The sequence below is a fragment of the Micropterus salmoides genome, unplaced genomic scaffold (genome assembly GCF_014851395.1).
Source record: "Micropterus salmoides isolate LMB-PRFRI ecotype aquatic unplaced genomic scaffold, ASM1485139v1 Ms_hic_scaffold_7, whole genome shotgun sequence".
In the NCBI taxonomy this organism is placed as follows: domain Eukaryota; kingdom Metazoa; phylum Chordata; class Actinopteri; order Centrarchiformes; family Centrarchidae; genus Micropterus; species Micropterus salmoides.
In genome coordinates, this window is record NW_024044459.1 from 12,823,539 (window position 1) to 12,845,747 (window position 22,209).

A 22,209-nucleotide genomic window follows, 5' to 3' on the forward strand; every position below is an offset into this window, starting at 1 on the left:
AAGTGATTATGATAGTATTTAACTAAAATAATATTATACAAACATATACATTTTAATACAATTGATGGACACCTTCCAGCATTGCATATGTGTTGACAAGTGTAGAGGAGGATTTGAAACAACATTTAGACAATAATGTGAACAGTTAAATGACAAAAACAGTGACAACATGTGTTTTTGTGTTAATCCTGTGTTTTTTTACAGTTTGGTTGGTTGGCTGTAAACACTCTTCTAGTTGTTGGTTTGCTTCGACCCCTGAGTGCACAAAGAGCAGAAAGCAATTTTGCATTGTGATATACTTTTTACATTTGAACACAATGCAATTAACATGCAACTGAATATTTATCATGCAATGAAATCCAAATTCTGATGCCTATTAGTTATTAGTATTTCCATACTAATAACTAATAATAATATTGCTATAGTGGCCCATTTCTCTGCGTCCTGAATTTAATAGTGATATTTGACTGTATTTTCTGCAGAGCTACCAGAGCTTCTGTCTCAATTATGTCTTTCTGAAATTAATTTCGGGTTTAATATAAAAGTCTTTCTGCAATGTTTTGTGGATTAAACCGTGTCACCAGCTTGAATCCAGATAAACACCTTCATCCACAGCACACATGGCGGCACGCTTTGAAGGCACAAACCAGCTCACTCATATTTGACCCTATTTGGAAATACGCACCGTGCAGCCGGGAGGTGTGTTCGATTGCGTTGCCGCGCTTTGCCGTTGCGCGGTGTGTCCACCAGAGAGCGATTCCTCCACCGCAGCTCAGCAGTGAAGCTGCAACCAAATCAAGCGGACTTTTGTCAAGTCAGGCAGCCTTATCCGCACAAGACCGGAATATAAGTGTTTTTTGCCTTCAAAATAAAGTGCAAAATTGCCGCTAAAATGACTAAAACTATTAAAGCACAGAAATTCTCAAGTAGAAAAGGGCGGGTAAACTATAACATCCTCTTAATTATCATTACAAATTCAAATAAATAAATAAAAATATTAAAGCAAAGACTTTCTCAAGTAGAAAAGGGCGGGTCGGTGATCATTACAAATTCAAATTACTAAATAAAAATATTAAAGTAGTTCCATCTGGAAAGTGTCCCGGGAAAAACTTTTTTTTCAACGGAAACGGTGGTGTTGCCTCGAACACCCTGGGTGAGTTCAATCTCAAAACGTTTTATTATTTTATTTATAATATTATTATGCACACAAGATAATAAACAACTAGCTAGTTAAAAAAGATTTTTGGGGCTTCAAGGGCTCCATTTTAAATTAAATTATCATCAGAGTCAATTCAACAACCTCCATAAAAACGGCACGTTTTATTGAAGTCCTAATAATGAGCACTTTAATTTCAAAGCTGCGTTTTATTCTGGAAATCCCAGCAGCAGGAAGTGACTTTACTTTGGTGGGCCAGCTTGACTACGGCTCGGTTGAGCGCGGTCGCTGTCAGATGTTGGTGGAGAGAGACGGAGAGTGAACACCCACCCTGGTCGCTTCGTCTTGTCCGTATCAAACCCTCCTTCTCTCGGCGCCTGCAACAAGGCACTTCACCGCTCCTCCGGCCGTCTAGCTGCTGGGCGGACCTGTTTTTCAAACGCACATTTAGCGCCTTGTAACCGCAGTTTTTTTTTTTTTTTTCCCCCGGAGCTGTCAAAGTAGAAGCAGCGAGAGACAGGGGAGCGACATGGCCACGACAACCTGTACGCGATTCACAGACGAGTATCAGCTATACGAGGAGCTGGGGAAGTGAGTACCAGCTGTTTTAATGAGTTTGTGTCCGCTTGTTTGTGGGAGGGTTGCAAAGTGTGAGGTGGATAAAGAGCAGAAAGGCTGGTTTCCACAGGCAGTGCAGAGCTGAGCGTCTGTGCAGCTCAGCAGTGCTGTGTGTGTGTGTGTGTGTGTGCGCGCGCTCTCAAAATATGCAGCTCGCTCTTTCTCAGTCAGTGTCTCACACACAGATTCCTCTTCTCAGAATATTTTGACATGTACGTTTCGAGATTTTTAAAAAACAAAAGAACAAAAACTGGCAACAATATTTGCACTTACATGTTTGTTTCACCTTGAAATGCAGAGAGACGTCAGAAATGTCTTGTGGTGCAGCTATTTGAACCACAGATGAATAGGAAGGAGACTGCGGTTCATTAAAAGTATTTCTGTTTTCTCTATAAGTAACAATTTTTAGGCCTTTACAGGGAGCTTGCATTCAGAGCTCTTCAGATGTGGTGAATACAGTGGATATGTGTGAAGTCTTTATGGCTGCTCACATGACGTTTCTGAGTGGTTTGACCAGATATCCTCTCCAAGAGTCATTAGATGTCATCTGCAAAGCTAGAAAGCAAAGTTCTGTACAAATAAACCCATCCTTGTGGCCATTTTGATATTTTTCTTTATTGTCTTTCTGAAAACCTAGTTTTCATTTGACCTACTTTTTTTTTTTTCATTTAAAATGTGTAACTAACGTCATCTAGATGTACATGTGTTATGTAGAAGTAGTTTTACAGGTCTTTTTTGTTGCACATTTTGGGAAGGAGTGGCAACTCTCTCTGCCTTTTTTTTTTTTGCTTCATTGTGGTGGCAGATAACACAAGATAAGACATTCTGCACACACCGTCCATCTCCGTTTAACTGTATTAAATGTGTGCATGCACACATTTCTTTGTCAGAGGGTCTCTAATGTCTTGGAACAGACACAGTTTGTCCTATCCATGAACCATGTCAGTCATAAATTCTGCTGTAGCACCACAGGAGATTGAAAAACAGCTTGAATGTCATAAAGTCACTTAGTCCTCTCTGTTCTTAATAAGTATGAGCTCCCTGTACAACATGTATGTTAGTCATTGTGATCATCATAAGAGATGAAAACGAACATGAAGGTCAGTGAGGTCACCAAACGCACCTCTGAGCACTGGAGACGTAGTTTCAGTCTCTGTGCTGCAACATTATAGTTGTTCTGTCATTACGACGGGGCAGGGGAGGAGGGAACAATAAAGAAATCACTCCTCATCAGACGTGCATCGTTTACACGGCTGACGTAGAGAGTCGTGCATCTCGCTGCTGTTGTTTGATTATCATGCACATCACTCGTTATTTACTGATAGCTTGATTGTCCCCTTACTGTTTTTTTTACAGCCACCACGGGCATGATAATTGCAACAACAAAATATTTAAAACACATTGTACAACCCAGTATTTATGGGTTTCATGGATTAAAGGTTAGGCTCAGGCAGGATAATTAATGCACGATGAAACGGCAAACTTTGGGGAAGGGGGTTTGCTTGTTTGTTTGTTTTGTGGATGTACCCACTTACCTTCAACCTGCTGTTTTGCTGTGTTTCCCAGAATGCCTTTTGACAACCTGAGAGAGAATGAGCATCCATTTATTGCTTGATTTATTGTCAGGTCTCGATACTAAATATTTTGCACAAGGACTGACTAATAAAAAGTTAATTAAATGTTTTAAACTGCTTGCATTGAGTGTTTGCGTAGAATTTGATCATTTGCAAAGTTAAAAGGCCTCCAAAACAGCAGTCAGACCATCTGTTGACACTTAAACTTGCTTTTGAAAGTGGGTTTCGTATATATTTTAAGGTGTTAACAGGTCTTAACGGCAGCTAATGTGACATCTGATCTCTTCTGAGGCAGGTGTAACTCACATCTGTGGCAAGTCAACTGACATTATTAGATTTTAAATTAATAAATATGCCAAGAGGAAATTAAGTAGGGGGCCCTGTTGGCTTCAACAGTGCCTCTGAAATGCGGCTGAACAATTAAACAAAATCTTATTGAAATTGCAACATGGCCTAGGGCAAAATGTGTGTCAAAATCGCATGTCGTGCTGCAGAGATGTCCTGGCCTACACATCATATTATACAGACTTGACCTGATACAGATCCTTGCAATAATCACCTGAATATGTTTTTCAGTGAAATGAGAATAGGGATGAAAAAATCATCATTCCCTCCAATATTGCAAATCGTAGCGCAAATGCAATATCAGTCAAAATAATTGCAAATAGATCTTTTTTCAAAATCGTTTAGCGATACTTTGAAAAGATAGTAACTTGCTGCAGTGAGCTACAAGTTAGCTAGTTGTAATCAGCTATGTCTGCTTACAGTGGTTATGAGCAACAAACATCTAACTGCCCTAGTAAACAGAGCCTGACCGATAAATCGGTGTGCCAATTATTATGCATTAATAACATGAGCTAATTTCAGATACATCATTGTTTATAACAGCCGATAAATGACCGTTAAAAAAGAAGCGTGAAGACCGATCCTTCAGTCATGTTATGAGTGTTGTGATTGCACAGTTTGTCCACCAGAGGGCGCTCTGCAGCATCTCTGTTGGCAACACAGGTGTGGTTGGAATCCACAAAACTTTGTTAGGGATAATCTAGTTTATGTTATGTGTTTTGAAAAAGAAGAAGAATATCGGCAGATGTATCGGAATATTGTATGTTCGTTAATCTTAACAGAGCCATATCGGTCGGGCTCTACTAGCAACACACGAAAGCTGTATATTTTACATTGTATTGGCATATTTGTGTGAAAATATATTGTTTGGAACAGACTGAACATAAGGATTGATATCAGAAAGGGGAGTCGGGCTGTAATGAACTGAGAATTGTGTGTTTTGGTGTAGCTCAAAACCACAGACTGATTTAAAACACTGCGTCCCAGCCGTGCTCGTTCCCTCCCATAAGTAATAAATATTCTTAGCAGGGAAGGTTTTGCCTGTCTGACTCCAATATATCCCATCCCCAGTGAGACCTCACGTTCCTTTCTCTTGATTTAAAAATACATTGTGAAGAATGCAACTGATCAGATGTGTAGGCCTCACTACAGTACACTGCCGTCAAAAGCTCTGGCTTTGAAGCTCTCTGTGCGAAAAAGATTAATCTGCACGCCCTGCACTGCAAAATATCTTTCATAGAGCACTCTTATTATCCACCCAGTCACATGAAGCTCGGAGGAAAGAGCGCAGGTGTGATTGGCTCGGCACCCTCATGATAACGCTCTCTGTAACTTTGTTATACTAATCCAACATCTGAGGAGGAGAGCTAATTGTTCTCTCTCTCTAAGGGTGTCACTTCCTTAGCAGGGCTTGTGACATTTAAGCACTGTGTCTTTACTTTAGTATGTTTAGCCCATTTATTACAATATAATATCTACCATACTTAACTATAATCACCACAGCATGCATCAGCAACAATATTAAGTACTGTACATGTGATTTACTAAATGGGATGAGCTATGCTAAAACACTTAAAATGACTTCAGTGGTTTTATTAAATGTTTGTGCCATAGGGTTTCAGAATGTTTATATATTATTTCCCATATCTGCCAGAAAATAAAATGTTAGAAAGATAATCAAATATATACTTCCTCATTTTAATTCTTGATAATTATAATTTTAAAAACAACATCCTGCAAACCATGCACTCAAGAAGCATTTTCACGTCTAGGAACAATAATATAAACAGCCATGCAGCCTTGAATGTAGCTTCCTGTCACAGTTACTCACTGAGAAACACACCCGAAGGGCACCTCTCAAACGTCTGCCCTAAAAAGAAGAAAGCAGAAAGATTAAGAAAAACTCTTTTTTTTTTCCTTTAACGGTTTTTATATCACCCTGTTTAGAATCAAGGTTTTACAGTGTGCATTCACAAATCCTACAGTGCGTAATTCTTCTACATCATTGGCACCTTGTGAGGCCGTAACCAGAAGCTCAGAGTTATCCGGTTACAACGCTTGACTGCTGAAGGCACCAATGTTTTTCAAAAATAATTTGAGGTCCATTTAAATCCCTCCCTGTCTGTCCACTGTCTAGGTGTCAAACCAGACTTTGAAAAGCAGTGATTCATGACCTTTTACTTTATTTAACTCTGTGTGTGTGTTAAAGCATATTTAGCTCCTATGCTAGAAACTTACCTCACGGAGTGTGAACTTTCCAGGCACTGCTTTGGAGCTTGGTGTCAGTAATGTATGTCTTTTCTGTGTGTGTGCGGTGTGATTGGTGTCGCCCCTGTAGTGCTTGGACACAACTGTGTGTTGCATTTTAGGTCATATTTTGCCACAATGCGCGTGGTCACTAAAGAAAAGACAGTCCTGACCCTGAGATAGGGCATTTTAAACTTTTAATCAGGTGCTGAAACTGTATTGAAACACCCTGTGAATTCTGCTGGGGTTTGTGTCTCCACATAGATATTTCTGCTCAGTGTCAGCTCATCAGGTCAGCTCGTCTCTCAACTTTCCCCTTTGACCCTGACCTTGTTGCTTGTCTGTAACTGTCTCAGTGTGGAGGCAGACCAGTGGCACCAGTTAACCTTTTACTGTCAAAAGTGGCAGTAAGACTGGGGCAGATCTAACTAAACAGGCCAGTTCTCTGCAGAGTGGGTTAGGGTCAGTTCTGGATACTCATATTTTTGTGTTGAGACTGCTGATATTCGGGATGTTGAAATGTGACATTTCTATGGCAAAATACATCTAGATATTCAGTATTTCCAGTCAGTTTTGTTTACATTTTCACGTTACAAGACACAGACACAGTGGATACTTTGCAAGCTCGGACCAGGTAAAGCGACAGTGAACACACCAGCGCAGATGTCATTTGTTAGCTACAAGGTTGGTTTTGTTTTCATAGGCTACGTCATTAACAAGCCTTCAACACATGTGGTGCACCTGCTGCTGTAAACCGAATCCCGGGTGGAAAAATCCAGAAGAAGACGCTCTGTGTCTTTTCGGTGACTTTATTAAACTTAGAGAAGGTCAACAAAGTGGACGCATGCAGGGAGAGAGAAGTGCAGCAGAGGTGTGTGAGTGTGGGGAAAGTAGAACTGAGGGGAAAGGGAGCAGATTTAAATAAGTGAGTAAACGCTAAAATATGGTGGAGAATAAATTAGATTTAAAATAGGGAAATAAGAAATAAGCTACTAGAAATTGAAAATATACCCCGCTAACACCACTCTGATAATAATAATTTTCCATTATATGATGATGCAATGAGAGAAGCACAGAAATATGGTATCAATTGGACCCCCGGTATCAACCTGTTTGTCTTTGGGGTGTGACAGAGTTGTCCACTGATAATAGTAAATGCCTTTTCTGTGTTTTTACAGGGGAGCCTTTTCAGTGGTGCGCAGGTGTGTTAAGCTGTGTACAGGACAGGAGTATGCTGCAAAAATAATCAACACCAAAAAGTTATCTGCAAGAGGTAAGCACGTCCATACTGTATTTCCGGATCATTCCGTCAGAGCACAACACTGGAGATGAAACCAATGTGCTCTGCTCTGAAACCAAAACTGTATAGCTGAATTTCACTGTTATGTCATTTACTAAAAGTACAATGTGTAACCATTCAAGAATGACTAATTTGTTCATAGTTCCTCTGTCCCAGTGGTCACCTCCCCACCTGCAGTGTAGACAGTTATATAAGCGGTCTCTAACAGCAATTACCCCCTCAGATGGTGCTGCGTAGGACAACATTTTATCACACTGGGGTCTGTGTATGAGAAATGGAGGGCAACGGAACAGTTACAGAAGCTTGTGATAGCAAAGTAGAAACGCAGCTACTGTTGTACTGCGATGGCCTCTGGTGATGGCCCTACAGAGGGCTTTTCTGAACACCAGGCTCACCTTTTACACACCCCCTGAGATGCCGCTCATTCTAATTGATGAATCCAGTAGTTTTAAAGCTATGTCATGCAATAAAGGTTCCCATCATCAGATGGGCTCTCAAAGTACCCAGGGGACGCATGGCTGGGGCAGGGCTAGAATTCTCATCCATCCCATAAGCAAAACCTCCTTCTTGGCCCAATTGGTTTTGTTTGTATGTAAGTGTATACTTATACCACACAACCTTTACTGGCGGGTTGGAGTTGAACTGGTGGGGATAGCTTGATACGTCCTCCCATCGAAGTTTATGACTGACAGGTAAAAAGAAGCGAATGGTGACACCATGTGTCACAGACGGATCACATTTTGACTTATGTTTTGCAGAGCAAACACAGCAGTAATGATACCCTCTGCAGTGTAAAGGGAATTCGGCAATCCAAAGTGTCCAAAGCTGAAAATCAGAAACATAAAATGTGTAGAAAATAGTAGATATATTTGGGTTTTGGACTGTTGGACAGACAAACAAATCACTTTGAAAGTGTCAAATTGGGCTCTGGGAAATTGTGATTGGCATTTGTTGCTATTTCTGACATTGTACTGATGATGCATGTACTAGAGCTACAGTCGAGAAGAATCCTTCTTACATTTTGTCAGCCGATTCACTGCACTTTTTTTACGTTGGCTGCTCAGACTCTAAGCACTGGTGATGAATTCTAGTGAAGTCTGCTGAACTAGGCTACTTCTGAATCCAACGCTGGTACAACCTCTCCTGTTGTCCAGCGTGAGGAACTCTTTAGCGCAGTCAGTAGACAGACAAGACAAAGTGCACTAGGATTTTAAAACTACACTATGACCAACGTTTCTTCGAACATGAGACTCATGTATGCTATAATATGAGTTTAATATAATATGAGTTTAATATGAGATGGCTGCTCTGCAAATCAGCTGAACACACACTAAATGGGCAGGGGAGTGAATAGTAGTGAGTAGAATAACATTTTTGATCTCTCTGCGTGGCTGAAAGATTTCCTCCTCTTGGTACCACCAACGCATCCTGCCACTGTAGGAAAGGTTAATCTCTATTGCTTTTCCTGGTACTTTTCCATTAAATAATCACTACATGGAGAGACTTTTGTAAAAGCACAAAAGGCTCTTGAGTTTTTAAATGTTAATTACTTCTAAATTTGGTGATGAAAAGCTTCCTGCACTGTTTTTAATAACTGGACACATAACTGGGAAAAAAGCTCAGCTAAATGCTTCAAATGTAATGTACTAGGCTTGGATGGTATCTATTTTTTCATACATTCATACCATCCTGACATTTCACATGATGATTTTTGTGGGGAAAAAAAATAAAAACTGAGCTGCTGGCAATAGAAGCCATTGTAGCATGCTGGAGTGTTTCTACTTTAACCACTTGTTTAGCGCCCCAGAATCATTTCACGTGGCGCTACTTAGCCAATCAGATCTGTGCATTGCGAGTCAGCTCAGTGAGTGAGATACTCCCTGTGGGGAGACGAGATGGGAGACAATCGCAGAAATAAGTGAGTCAGAGAAGCAATTTCACATGGCGTGCTCCAAAAGACAGCAAAAAGAGAAATCAAGCATGGACAGATTCATGTTCGCTCTTCCCACCGGCAGACTGTGGCAGTTATTAAAAGCGGAAATGTGAAGCGCCACTAACGTTATGAGAAAAAGTACAGAGCAGCTTCAAGCAAACATACTCACTGAAATCCAAACTGAGGGCACAACAGAAAATAAACATCTACGATCAGTCCACCAGAAAGAGGCTGATACCGCCCAAGTCTATAATGTAAAAATGTTTTACTAAATAAAAAAAGACATTTCAAGCACCTTAATTAGTGTCATGCTGTGCAGCCAGTAACGGTTTAAGTCAAAGCCAAGGCTAAATGCCATGGCTATGAAGACCAATCCGGCAGCACAGTGGCTGCTGTGGCTCTTCTTGCCCGGTGTAAATCTCCTGCCGCCCCTGCAGCCTCGTAACTGGAGCCCCACTGTCTGGGTCCTGCCAGGTGGCACCACACTTGACTATTAACTGGCCTTCACACACGCACACAAGCAGTGTCCCTGTTTGTGTTTGAAAACACTGAGTGTGGCAAAATAGGCGTTAGCAGAGGGCATCAACCTAGAATGTGTGGCCATAACTGTTGTCTCTTAAATGTTACTCTCAATTACGACTGTAGGACTTGTCAGAATGGAGACACTTGGAAACAGTGTAGTGTTACTACATAAATTAGATAATGGTGTAATGCACTTTCGGCATTGTATTTCAACATAATATTTCCAGCTAATGAATATTGCAACAATCATAAAATTTTGTACAGTGAAAATACACATGGGTTTGTCAGCCTTTTAAGAGGTTTGTAGAGGATATCTTTTTCAGCTGTTTCAGCTTTCTTACTTGGCCATGACCAAAAATCATGGTTCAGCTTTAATGTTTTTGGTTCACGGTTGGACAAGTGGGTCAGAAATCTACTTGTCCAAAGCAACAGCAGGCAGCTGTTTTCAGCAAAAAGCTCTAAAAACCGACCGTACACTACCTGCATTACAGCAGACAGAAACATTTTGGGACTAACTGGTGAAAATAGTGAAGCATTTGGCAGCTAACAACCTAGATGCTACCCTGAGGAGCTGGTAGATACTAAAAACAGAGCTAAAGAGAACATTCGCCAGGTGACCAGAAACAAAATATCAGTTATTGCAGGTTTAAAGTGTTTGTCTTTCTCAAATTGATCCATTAGTTAACCATCTTAACGTCCAGCATGTTCAGTTTTTACTTTTGTGCTACTGTCATGTAATATTTTCATAGTGCTGGGTTGTGTGTCCTCAACAACATGGAAAAAACTAGAGCTTGTATTAGAATTTTACTTTATATCAAAACAAAGAAATAAAAGAGAAAAAAACCCCCAAGATGACAAACTACCATTTGTAAAATCTACATTGTTATTTACATGCTTCATTCTTGGCAGCACTCTTTTCATATTTTCACTATCTGTCAGTGCAAGCAAGCAGCTTTTAATGAGATTAAACCCATCCTAGATTATCCTGATGCGATTAGCAGGGGACTAACAGTTAATCCCAGTGATTGGCTTGGTGAAAGCTAAAGCAACACAGAATAAATAATTCACCTGTAGGTTTCAGTATGATTGGACCTATACATATCAGGGAGTGCAGCTGCTTGAAGCTTTCCACCATATTTCTGAGGCACAGCATGATCTTTCTACATTTGATAGGAGCACTGATCTGACCTGACTGGGTGGTGCGCGAGGCTTGTGCTGCGCTCCTTACTAATGGATGAGCCATGTTCCATAAAACAGCAGTGCAATGTTAGAGCCGGCAGAGCTGCTGCATACTACTGCTATTCCAGGTCCTATTTATAGCTTCATGACCTATCTGACATGGGCTGCTACAGTCGGGTTTAATGGCAGCCATCATCACGATCACTTGCTGCTCTACTTTAGTGGTATTTGGTTTAGGATGTTGTAATATTTCTCAGGCAGCAGTTAAGATCGGTGAGCTTGGAGCCCTGGTTGCAGTAAAGAGGAGAGTTTGTTTAGGACTGGCAGATGGAGATGGTAGCTGAGGGGAGGGAGGGGTCAGGCGAGAGAAGGCACCCCAGGCACTTGGCAGCTGAAGGCCATGTGCCTGTACTCCTACATGCCTTTAGCACGGGACTCTCATCTGACTCTCTCTCTCTGGTTCTCTTTGACACTCATGAAGATATTTAGATGATAGCAGAGGAGTTGAGACTAATGCTCAGTGGGTTAGGTTAGTTAATAATCCATTATAGCTACAACAAGAAAAGACTAAAGATTTCTTGTTTGTTGTAGCCTAAATACTTGAAGCCATGATGATTCACTGACTCACAAGTCATGAATATTGGTTATGATATTAAACATTTATAAATAATCATAGTTGCAGCCTGTGTGTGTGTGTGTGTGTGTGTGTGTGTGTGTGTGTGTGTGTGTGTGTGTGTGTGTGTGTGTGTGTGTGTGTGTGTGTGTGTGTGTGTGTGTGCAGAATAAGATACAATGAAAATCTTGTACATAATATTAACAAACACAGCCAGGTTTCCCCTCTGTGTGTAACATCTTCCAACCACCCGACCCCCTTGCAGCAGCAAACGTTTAATGCCAATCCAACACATGTCAAGAGGAAATGTAGGACAGGTCTGTTGGGCGAGGCCTCCGGCCAATCGCAGAGCTTGTTTATTGGCAGTGCTCTCTGGACAGGGGTTTCCAGAGGTTGCTGTATGGCCTGGTTATTTATCATCAGAGAGAGTAGTTGCACTTGTGTGCCTGTGTGTGTACAGGTGTGTGTCTTTATGTGTGTGTGGTGTTTGAGATTCACCTGCATTGCAGCAGGAGGGATCTGACCTGGTTTGGCCAGCCAGCTTTGTGTCAATGTCAAATAACCAGGACAGATGTAGTCACCTTAGTTGAATGCGTATTAAACCTCAGTTTTAAGCCTTTTTATAAAGTCAGATCACCTTAACTGTAATTAAATCCTGATTTGTTGGTAATTCGTACTTTATTCCTACCAATACATACAGTCTACTTGTATGCTAAGATTTAAAGCAGTATTTCACTTTTATGTGACTCGAGGATTTAATTTAATGACCTATATTATGTCTATTGGCATAATTTAGGTTAAATTGAAGGATTACACAAAGCGACACCTTCAACAGGATTAGATAATTTAGGTTTTTGGGGGGGGATTGTTTATTCTATTGTTCATTTGTCTACTAAATCCAATTAGATATTTCTCACAGTGAGATATAATTTCCCCCCAAGGGGTCAAGCTTCACCTTTAATTTAGAAGATGCATTATGACACTGTGTCCCTCAGTCTTGCCATTACATATCTGCTCATGGTTTAAATGTGGCTGCCTCCTGACTTCCCTGATCAGTGTAGTTCATATCTAGCATTTCCCAACTGGCAAGGTTCATGGTAATGCTGTGAGTCAAATGTTCAGAACAATGGTTATATCTGGCTGTCTTTGTCTTTTTACATCTCCTCCCCTCTCGAGACTTAAGTCCTCACTGGTGATGATTAACCCAAATGTATTCCTCTCCTCTTTTCTCCTTTCACCTCCTCCCAACATATAGATTCCTGCAGATGTCTCTGAACGATGTCCTTGACTTATACCAATCAGTGAAAACACCTGCTTACCCTCTTTTTTTTCCACTTCCTCTCTCCTTCACCCCATGACCAGTCCTCATCCTCCTTCCTTTCCTGTCCTCTCCTCTCATTTCTTGTTTGCCCTGCTACATCAGAGGCACAGGATTGGTATCTGACCGACTGACTTACTAAATTAATATTTTACTGACTCACTGAGCTCTGATTTTAAATTAAATCTTTGGCAAATGCGGTTTAATACTACAGGGCACAGAATTTGCGGGGCAGCAAAACAAACTATTGTAGTTTTTAACAAATAATTCAGGCAATAATTGTCCTTTTCCCATCATTCTTTGAGAGACCATGATTTGACTTCACACTGCACACAGCATGAGTCTGCAAACAGCAGGGCACAGTGAAAGGAGTTGGTTACCTTGCTGACATTTATAGGTGTGCAGCCCTTCATCTAACAGCTCACTGTGGCTGCTCCTTGTTCCGTTACTCACTGCAGTATTTCAAACTGTCGAACATTTTTGAAACTGACCATTGTTTTGTAGATGCAACAACAGGAGCCCGTTCTAATCTCAGTGACAAACCATTTCCTGCGACTACATCATAATATAAGTCAACTTGTGTTTCGTGTTAAAGGCAGGGTAGGTGATGCTGGAGAATCTGGCAACAGACAGCTAGATTTTGAAAGTATCTAGCTGAAAAACAACTAACAAGCTGGCGGGAGCAACGCAGGTGAAAGGGATCAGGACTAACGAGACAGGCAGGCAGAGAGACAGCAGGGGAAAACCTAAGATACAAGACAGCACAGATGCTAAGTGAGCAAAACTGAACATCCAAATGAGCCATGGAACAAAGAAGGCTAAACAGAAAACACAAGACAAGGAACATAGACAGGAGCAACCAGGAAACAGCACAACACTAAACATGGAACAGATCAGAAATGAGGAAAATACCAAAACACAACACCAGCTGACAGATCATAACCAGATAAATAATAACATCAGGTAGCGGAAGCACACTAAGGTAGCAAGCAAACTATAAACTAAGTCTAAACTAATAGAACAGCAACAGGGAGTCTAAACGCAAGGCGTTAGCAACAAAACAAACAGGGGCCGAACTAATAACACAGAGTGGCTAAGGGAGACAAGATAATAGAACAAACTCAACAGACTAAGATAACTGAAGAAGACAGATTAACACTAGCAGACTGGACACAGGACAATAGACAGGACTGAAACCCAAAACACAACAGACAATATAACGGATACAGAACTGACCAAATAACAAATAATACTACTACTACTTTACATTGTAGCAAAGTGTCATTTCTTCTGTGTTGTCACATGAAAAGATATAATTAAATATTTACAAAAATGTGAGGGGTGTACTCACTTTTGTGAGATACTGTAGTTCGTAATATTGCAAATGCAACGGCTTTCATTAGTGGGTCATATGCTCCATAATCATTGTGTTACCTCATTCGGCAATAGATGGTGACTTAACAGACAATTATGTAAATGAAAATCTTAGGGAATATGGAGGATTATGACCCGATACATTTTAAGATATGAAAAAGTGGTGTCTTCACTGTAGGTTTTAGATGTCTCACCTGCACCCATTACCACTGCAACTCTGCACATCATAACTCCCTAACACAGTAACACAAGCCAGTCTATTAGTCCACCAGTTATGTTTTTTCTGTCCATTTGTCAACCCGGCCACGATCCACCTCTTCTTGCAGTCATATGTGCATTTAACCACTACCACATTTTTATTCTCAGCATGTACAAATCCAAAGAAAACACTGACTAGCTGATTAGCAAACTATCTGTATTCAGAACTACAGTGGTGGCAACATCACATAAGAACATGATACCTTAGACCATCTTGGCAATTCATTCACTGCCTAAACCCCCACATTGCATCTCACCCCCATGTTATCGCACATAGTGCAGATTGTATGGACAGTTGAGCCTTCTTTATGGGAACAGCAGTCATTACAAAACCTTGTATGAGTGGCGTGCAAACGGCAGATCATATGTCATTCACAGTGTTGGCTCTAGGTTTATCTTCCATTGATCCAGCCAGCCTGATAAAGCTGGGATGAAGGACCTGAATAGTGACCTTCCTTGTTCAAGAGGTTGTAAATCTCATTTCAAGTCAATCTCCAGCTGTAAATACCAAGACAAGTTCTGTGTTACCCCTGCTGTTTTCCAATCCCAGAAGCACGGTTACTCATTTATATCACTTTCTTTGTTTCTATGCCAATTAATAAAAACAGAATACGGTATGTCTTTGTCAGCGTTATTGAAACAACTACAGGGAACTTTCTTTTTTGTGTTGATTCTGGCCCCTGTGGACAAAAGCAGTTGTGTTTCCTCCTGTAGTAAAGATGTTGATCAGGCTAGCACATGCGTTTGGTTTGGAAGCAAGTGAAAGAAAGATGCAACTTATTTTAAAACTATTTTTATTGATTTTGTTATTTGAGGATTTTAAAACCTTTTTTTTTTTTTTCAGAAACAAAAATCCCCCCCCCCCCCCCCCCCCCTAACATTTGTTATGTGTAGTGATGAGACCTCACCAAGATAACATGACATAATGACCTTTTAGTACTTTGAACAAATGTGCGGCTGATTATGTCAGCTGATTGCGATGTTTTGTGGCATTCCAACAGCACCTGTGTTGCCAACAGGGGAGTTGCAAAGTGCCCTCTGTTGGACACACTGTGGAACGACAACACTCAGAACATGATTGAAGAATCCGTCCCTCCGTTTCTTTTTTAATTGTCATTTATCGGCTGATATAAACACAGGTACCAATTTATCTGCAATTAGCCCATTTATTTGTGGCTATGCAAGATTAATAACGGTAATATAATGATGGTGAAACAAAGTAAACTTGTTTTGGTACCATTCATACACCTAGGTTACATGTAAACCTACAACTAACATAAAAGCATCAAAACATCAAAGCGCTTTTACACTGCACGTCACATTCACCTCATTCACATGCTGTTGGCACAGGCCACCATGCAAGGTGCCAACTGCTCGTCAGAAAGAAACTAATCATTCACACACACTCAAGACATCAAAGGGACACCCTTCAGGAGCACGTTGGGGCTGAGGATCTTGCCCAATGAAACTGGGGATCGAACCGCCGGTCTTTTGATAACTGGTCTCTAGACCACAGCCGCAAATAAAAATTCCACTTCAGCCTCAGTCATGCAGTCCTTCAAAAATGAGTAATGTCAGCAGATGCCACTGACAGAATGAAATGCAATGCTTGTGGTATGACATGTTTTCCACCATTTGACGTTGTGGTATGATGAATAACATATCTGGGAGTGTTCAACACCAGTGGACCGTTGGTAATTTTTAAAACCCGGGATGAAGCAAGTCGCAGAGAGTTTAGCTGGAGTGAAAGCATGGCAGCACTCTGTGAGGAAACTGTAAAGATGTGATCCTTTGCGGACAATAGTCTTACTTGGGGTGCTAACCCATGGTTCGTCTTTCCCAGTTTCTCAGCACACTGATAAACTGCAAAGAGATAAATCTAATTTTTACATTTTATCCCATTAACAGTGTCCGAAATGCCGTTTTTAATAAAGTAACTAACAAACGAATAGGAAAAAAAAAATCAGTTTGTCAATAACATCCTCCAAAACCAAAATTAAAAATTCAAGAACAAATCAATAGTGTGAGAAAAAACAAAAACAAGTAGCAGGCGGTGGCGGTCGGTGAAACAACAGCAGCGACCAACAGTGTCTTATTCTTTCAACAGAAAAACAGCAACCAGGCTGTGTGCATATTAATCACGTTTTTTTCTCCTTACTTCCTCCCCCTTCTGTCCCCTCTTCAACACTCCTCCACTCCTGTCTCCGCCTCGCTCCTCTCATCTTCTGAGACTATAATCACTGGGCTTACACTTCACTGTCACTCCTCAATGCCTGCGTGAATCTGTGGGCTTCTGTATTTGTGTGCCTGCATGTAGCTACTGTACGTGTTTACAGTACGTGTGCATTTGTGTGTTGCTCTGCGCTGTGTTCTGCAGGCCTGCACATTCGGGGTGGTCAACCCCCTGGGGTGGGTGGGTGTGTTTGTGTGTGTTTGTATGTATGTGGGCTAAGATTGCTGCTTGCTTGATAACCACGGAATCCATGTTGGTTAGCATCATTAAGCTGTTATATAAGCGTACATGTGCACACATGTGAATAGGCTACATAATCTACATACGTGTTTATCGGACAACAAGTTAGCAGGCCTGTATTCTGGCTCACAGGGAATGATATTAAAATAATGTTGCTTTCTTAACACGATATGTTTTCTGTTAACCTTATGAAACCCCACAACCCGCCACCACATTTACTTAAAAAAATCTCCAAAAATACACCCTTTATCATAGTCAGAAGCTATAAAAACAGAAATGATCTTCTGTTTCTTACATTTCCGATGGTCCTGGATAACATCGTAGATGAACGCTTTCATCAGAAAAAAACTACCAAATCTAAGCTTCAAATTGTGACCTTTGATTCAAAAATTTCCCCAGAAGATTATTATATTTATATACTATATCTATATACAGATAGATGGATGGATATATAATAAGATTTTTTTTTAAGTGTAACTGTTCAACTACCTTTTTGGTACAGTATGATAGAAACAGGTTTAAAGGTGAAAAGTATAAATTGAAGTTTGTTTTTGAAAAACATAATATATTTAGATGTGGAGCTGACCCCTAGTAGTGCTGTGGAGCAGTTTTTTTAGTGTTTCTGAACGTTGCGCTCACACTTGAATGATGCTATACACAATCCTGGCAATTGTTTCTATCTACAGGACACAGGGCACCTTCATATTATCCTCATATTCAGGTTTATCATTTTATTTAGGGTTGAACAGGTTTATGTGGTTTCATTTTCAAATACACCATATTTTTTTGTCATACTGCACATTGCTGCAGCTCCTCTTTTCACCCTTTGTTGAATGCTTCATTTTAGCTATGGAGTGATGCATCTCACCTCTACATGATCTTTGTTGGGAGTTGCACATGCGCAGTTCCTAGTTAAGGATTACTAGCCAATCAGAAGCAGAGTAGGGCGGGTCCTGCAAGGCCGGTAAACAGGGCTGCAGTTCAGCTGTAGATGTTCCCCTTACCAGCTTAGCAACATGGACTGGAGCAAGATTTTCAGAGTGGTGAGTTATTAATCTGTAACAAATAAAGTTTTAACTGAGCACTGTCTGTACATCACAGTAACAACTTTATGTCCGTTGACTGCTTGGAGGGTAGCGAGTGCTTGGAAGGGAGAGGAGAGGCAGCAAGCAAACGTCTTGTGCTGCAGCTCAGTCTGAATCTAACTAGTGCTGAGCAATATGCCAAAAAAACATCATATTGAGTTTATGTTGAAAGATATTATGTGTCACAGTGTTAGTGGAAATGGTAATTTTTGCGCTTAATTTTCACTGAAAAAAATATAACAATCACGACATATCTGTAGCAGCACAATGCATCATTTATCGCTCCTGATTAATTGTCGAGCCCTAAATCTGACCTTTCTTTGTTTGGTTTGAGTGGATTAAACGATACTTTCTCGTCCCCACACAAAGTTGTTTTGCCTTAATAAAACTGGGTCTGGCTTTGGAGAAGTGTGTTGTTTTTTTTTTTCTTTTGTTTGTATTGAAATGGCACAACGAAGGCATGACTATAGGGAGATGAAGCAGACATTTGCAGTGTGCCTCATATTGCACATCCATTTGTTGATTTCTGCCCCCATGTTAACTTTGAATGCTCATTTTAATAGATGGATTGAAAGCACTGCTTTACCTTTAATTTATTTGTTGTCAATCTATCCATTCATCCGGGAAGCACCAATGATCTTGTCAAAACCTGGAGCAACAACTCATTATATTTCAGGTTTTATCGAATTTACCCCACTGGGTAGATCTACATACTGAAGTTAATTGTGTGTGTGTTTGTGTGTGTGTGTGTGTGTGTGTGTGTGTGTCAGATCTCACAGTGGATTTTTGTAAAACTTTGAAATAGCATATCTCAGTCACCACAGTGTTTTGACATTTTCACATTTAACCTGATTGTCCCAAGCGGGCTGCTAGAATATCAGGTCATAATGAGATAGCGTATGCAGTCATACTATAAGAATAACTCCTCATTATCTCTCTTTCTCTTTTTCTCTACCTCCGTTGCCCTTCAGATCACCAGAAGTTGGAGCGAGAGGCTCGGATTTGTCGCCTCTTGAAACACCCCAACATCGGTGAGGCCATGTCTTTCTATTTTCCTGTTACCACCGACATTTGTCTGATTAAATAATAGAACTTTTATCAAAATGAAACCCAACTATTACCCGTACTTCAAAATAAAGATCTATTTGTTGTTGTTTTGATTTTGCAGAACATCCATTCATTACATCTTATCACAAAATAAATCACCTGTGTACTACCTTGTGTAAAGTGAAATAATTTTGTTAGTATTACCTTAAAACGTAAAACGAAAGACTATTAGAATGACTATAAGAAAAAATAGAAGAAGTAATACACAGTACTATAATACTAGCAGTGTTTTACTGCTGCTGCTACTAAGTAGTAATTCCATAACTTGCGATTCAGAGTTGCACTGAAAAGACAGATGCACAGATGCAGACAGATGTTATGTTTAACTGAGTCTGAAGCACAACGACTGGGTTAGAGGAGAGCGACTAATTTAAAAGCCATCGCTTTAAACCATGTAGGCGGTGACTTAGAGCATGTTCAGTGGTGTAACTGGGACACTGGGCTGCTTGTCATCATAGAAACAGATCATATGATTGTGATGTTTATTGCAGCTTGAGTAATATCTGCTGCGTCCAATCAGAGCGGGCAGAACATTGAGCGAGACGACAGAGTGGTGACTACATACAGAGAGAGGCGACTACATCAGAGCCAAAGTAGCGCATTTTAAAATTAATTTGACTCAACTCCGTAAAATGATCCAAGCATGACTCAGAACCACAGTATGATCCGAACCGTGAGTTTTGTGACCACTGGGAATTGTGGGCATTTGTGGGTCTCTGTAAATAATATTACAAAGAGTACAGTCTAGACCTGTGATAACTTTAGTTATGAATTGGCGTTAATTATAATTAAATTGGATTGAAATGAATTGAAAGTGTATCCTAATATCCATCTATTTCTGTTGATTAAGTAGACCAGAGTAAGTCTTGCCAGAAGCCCTTTTCATACTGTAAATATATATGATGTAAGACTCAATTATTTTGACTCCCTGTGGTTTCTACCCCTCACCCACTCGCACTCCCTCTTGATCTCTCCTTTATCTTTTTTTATTCTCCTAGTTAAAATGCAGCACAGTTACCCTGTGTAATCAGAAATGCATTTTCAAAAACAGTTTATAGTTTCCAGCTATGCTCAGACAGGGAACTCATAATAAAACACAATAAAATAACAACAAATATCCTGAAAAACAGACATTTAAGTCCTAATCTGTGTATCTTTCTCCTCCAGTTCGCCTTCATGACAGTATATCAGAGGAGGGCTTCCACTACCTCCTGTTTGACTTGTAAGTCGTCCTCCTCTCTTTCCCCACCCCTGCCTACATATACAATTATATAACTCTCTCTTCCTATATTACCCCACCACCCACACCCTCCACATCCATCTCTTGGCATTCCCTCTAGTTTCCATGGTAACGGTGTGGAAAGGGGGAGGATTGGGGGAAGAGGGGTACCGTAGGAAACAAGTGATGAAGTATGAATCCTTGCTTTATAGCCTTTATAGCCCCCCCCCCAGACCTCCTTCCAATCCAAGCATCCCAATTTGAATAAGTGTGTGTGTGTGCAGGGTGACCGGAGGTGAACTGTTTGAGGACATCGTAGCCAGAGAGTATTACAGCGAGGCCGACGCCAGGTAGGAACACAGCTGTTACTCCTGTGTGTGTGAAAGGGCTTCTCCTTGTCCTTAAATGGTCTGTGTCTTCTGTTGTCTTCTCTCGTCTGTTCTTTCTTAGTTTTACATATTTCTCCTTTTCTTATGTGACTCTTACGCTTCACTCTCTTTTCTACTCTTTAATCGTCTTCTTCTCCCCTTCCTCTTTAACTCTACTTTCTGCTCTGCTCTGTCTTTTCTTTTCCTGTTTTCTGCTCCTCACATCCCTTCTTTGCATGTTTTCTTATTCTTTGCTCATATTTTTTAAAAGGTTTGTCTTCTCTCGTTCCAGCTGTTTCCCTTTCTCTCTTTCTGTTAAATTCTAAGTCAACCTCCTATTTTCATATCATCACCATATGTTTTCTTTTCTCTGTACTTCTTTTCCTCCTCCTTCATTTTTCGCTATTCCTCCTCTGGCCTTTACTTTCAGTATTTCACCTCTCACTCTGACACAGGAGCAATGTGTCTTTATGTCCTATCCAAGGTTTGACCAATATGGATTTTGAAAGCCAAATCAGATTTTTAAAATGCCGCTTTTTCGGGTTTTCAGTTGTGAAAAGTGCAGTGGTCCCAGAGTCTATTTTGGACTGGACAGTGGCCCATTTCAGTAAAATTGACATTGAATGGGAGTTAAGAGTCTGTGAGTTAGTGCCTCAAATTGCAGCACATCTAATATCTTGTAGTAAATATTAAGCTACCAACAGAGTTCTGTTTGTAATAAATGGACAAGTGATTTCTGCAGTGGATAACACGCCACAGCGAGAAGCACTGAACCTCAGGACATAACAATTACCTCGCTAATAATAGTAAAAACTACATTGTTTCTCACATTGAAGGTCGCTGATATTTGGAAAAATACCAACAAACTCTTATTGGTCAATCCTTAAGTATGTGTCTCTTAAATTATCCAATTAGCTTGACTGGTGCAGGTGGTCTAGGGTGTCCCCCTACTATGTACTGTATTTCCACCTTCATTTCCCCCCATTTGCTTTCCCTTAGTCAAACAGCAGGAGAGATAAAAATAAGTATGTAAGCAGAACAAAACAAATGGCCACCTATAGTGTTTCTGTCTGTGTGGACAGTCTCACCTTCGCTATTTCTTTTCTTTTCTTCATTTTCATTCAGCCCTCTTCTTTACTTTCTTTTTCACCCTCACCCCCCTGCCACTACCCATGTTGTTTTATATCTCACTCCCACCACACGTGCTGACTCATCGACACACATAAGTTCATTTTAACCAATGACTGAAGAGGGAATGGAGTAGTGGGGGGGTGTGGGGTGGGTGGACAGACAGTAGGCTGACAGAAGAGTGTGAGAGATACTTAAAAATGACAGTTGTGATGTGGGTGTTAGTCCATTCAGTTAAAACCACTTACTAAACTAAATAGTCCAATATTGTAGAAATGCATGCCAATATGACGCAGTAAATGGTTGTCTTCAGCCCTTGTCTCTACCCAACCATTTGACTTATAGCTTGAGTGAACAGTGAACTTGGGTAACTTGAGCAAACTGTTTGCAAA

At 40.5% G+C, this 22,209-nt stretch overlaps 1 protein-coding gene and 1 long non-coding RNA gene across 42 annotated transcripts in view; one reads left to right on the plus strand and one right to left on the minus strand.

The window, feature by feature from the left end:
- Positions 1-1,448: 1,448 nt before the first annotated feature.
- camk2b1 (calcium/calmodulin-dependent protein kinase (CaM kinase) II beta 1) overlaps positions 1,449-22,209 on the plus strand; it is a 71,547-nt gene continuing 50,786 nt past the window's right edge. For 9 of the 41 annotated variants that reach the window (XM_038702639.1, XM_038702643.1, XM_038702644.1 and 6 more), the window contains exons 1-5: positions 1,451-1,747; positions 7,119-7,213; positions 18,967-19,026; positions 20,270-20,324; positions 20,606-20,671. In XM_038702639.1, the coding sequence (XP_038558567.1) occupies positions 1,686-1,747; positions 7,119-7,213; positions 18,967-19,026; positions 20,270-20,324; positions 20,606-20,671 (338 nt within the window). In that variant the 5' untranslated portion in view covers positions 1,451-1,685. Of the gene's footprint in view, positions 1,748-7,118; positions 7,214-18,966; positions 19,027-20,269; positions 20,325-20,605; positions 20,672-22,209 lie in introns of those variants that run through there. The other 32 variants (XM_038702630.1, XM_038702629.1, XM_038702634.1 and 29 more) reach the window with 9 other exon arrangements.
- Positions 1,451-21,825, minus strand: LOC119891236. The gene is made up of 4 exons (XR_005442414.1): positions 21,778-21,825; positions 5,525-5,563; positions 3,310-3,356; positions 1,451-1,584 (listed from the first exon to the last, which is right to left on the minus strand). It is a non-coding gene; the product is annotated as an uncharacterized LOC119891236 (long non-coding RNA).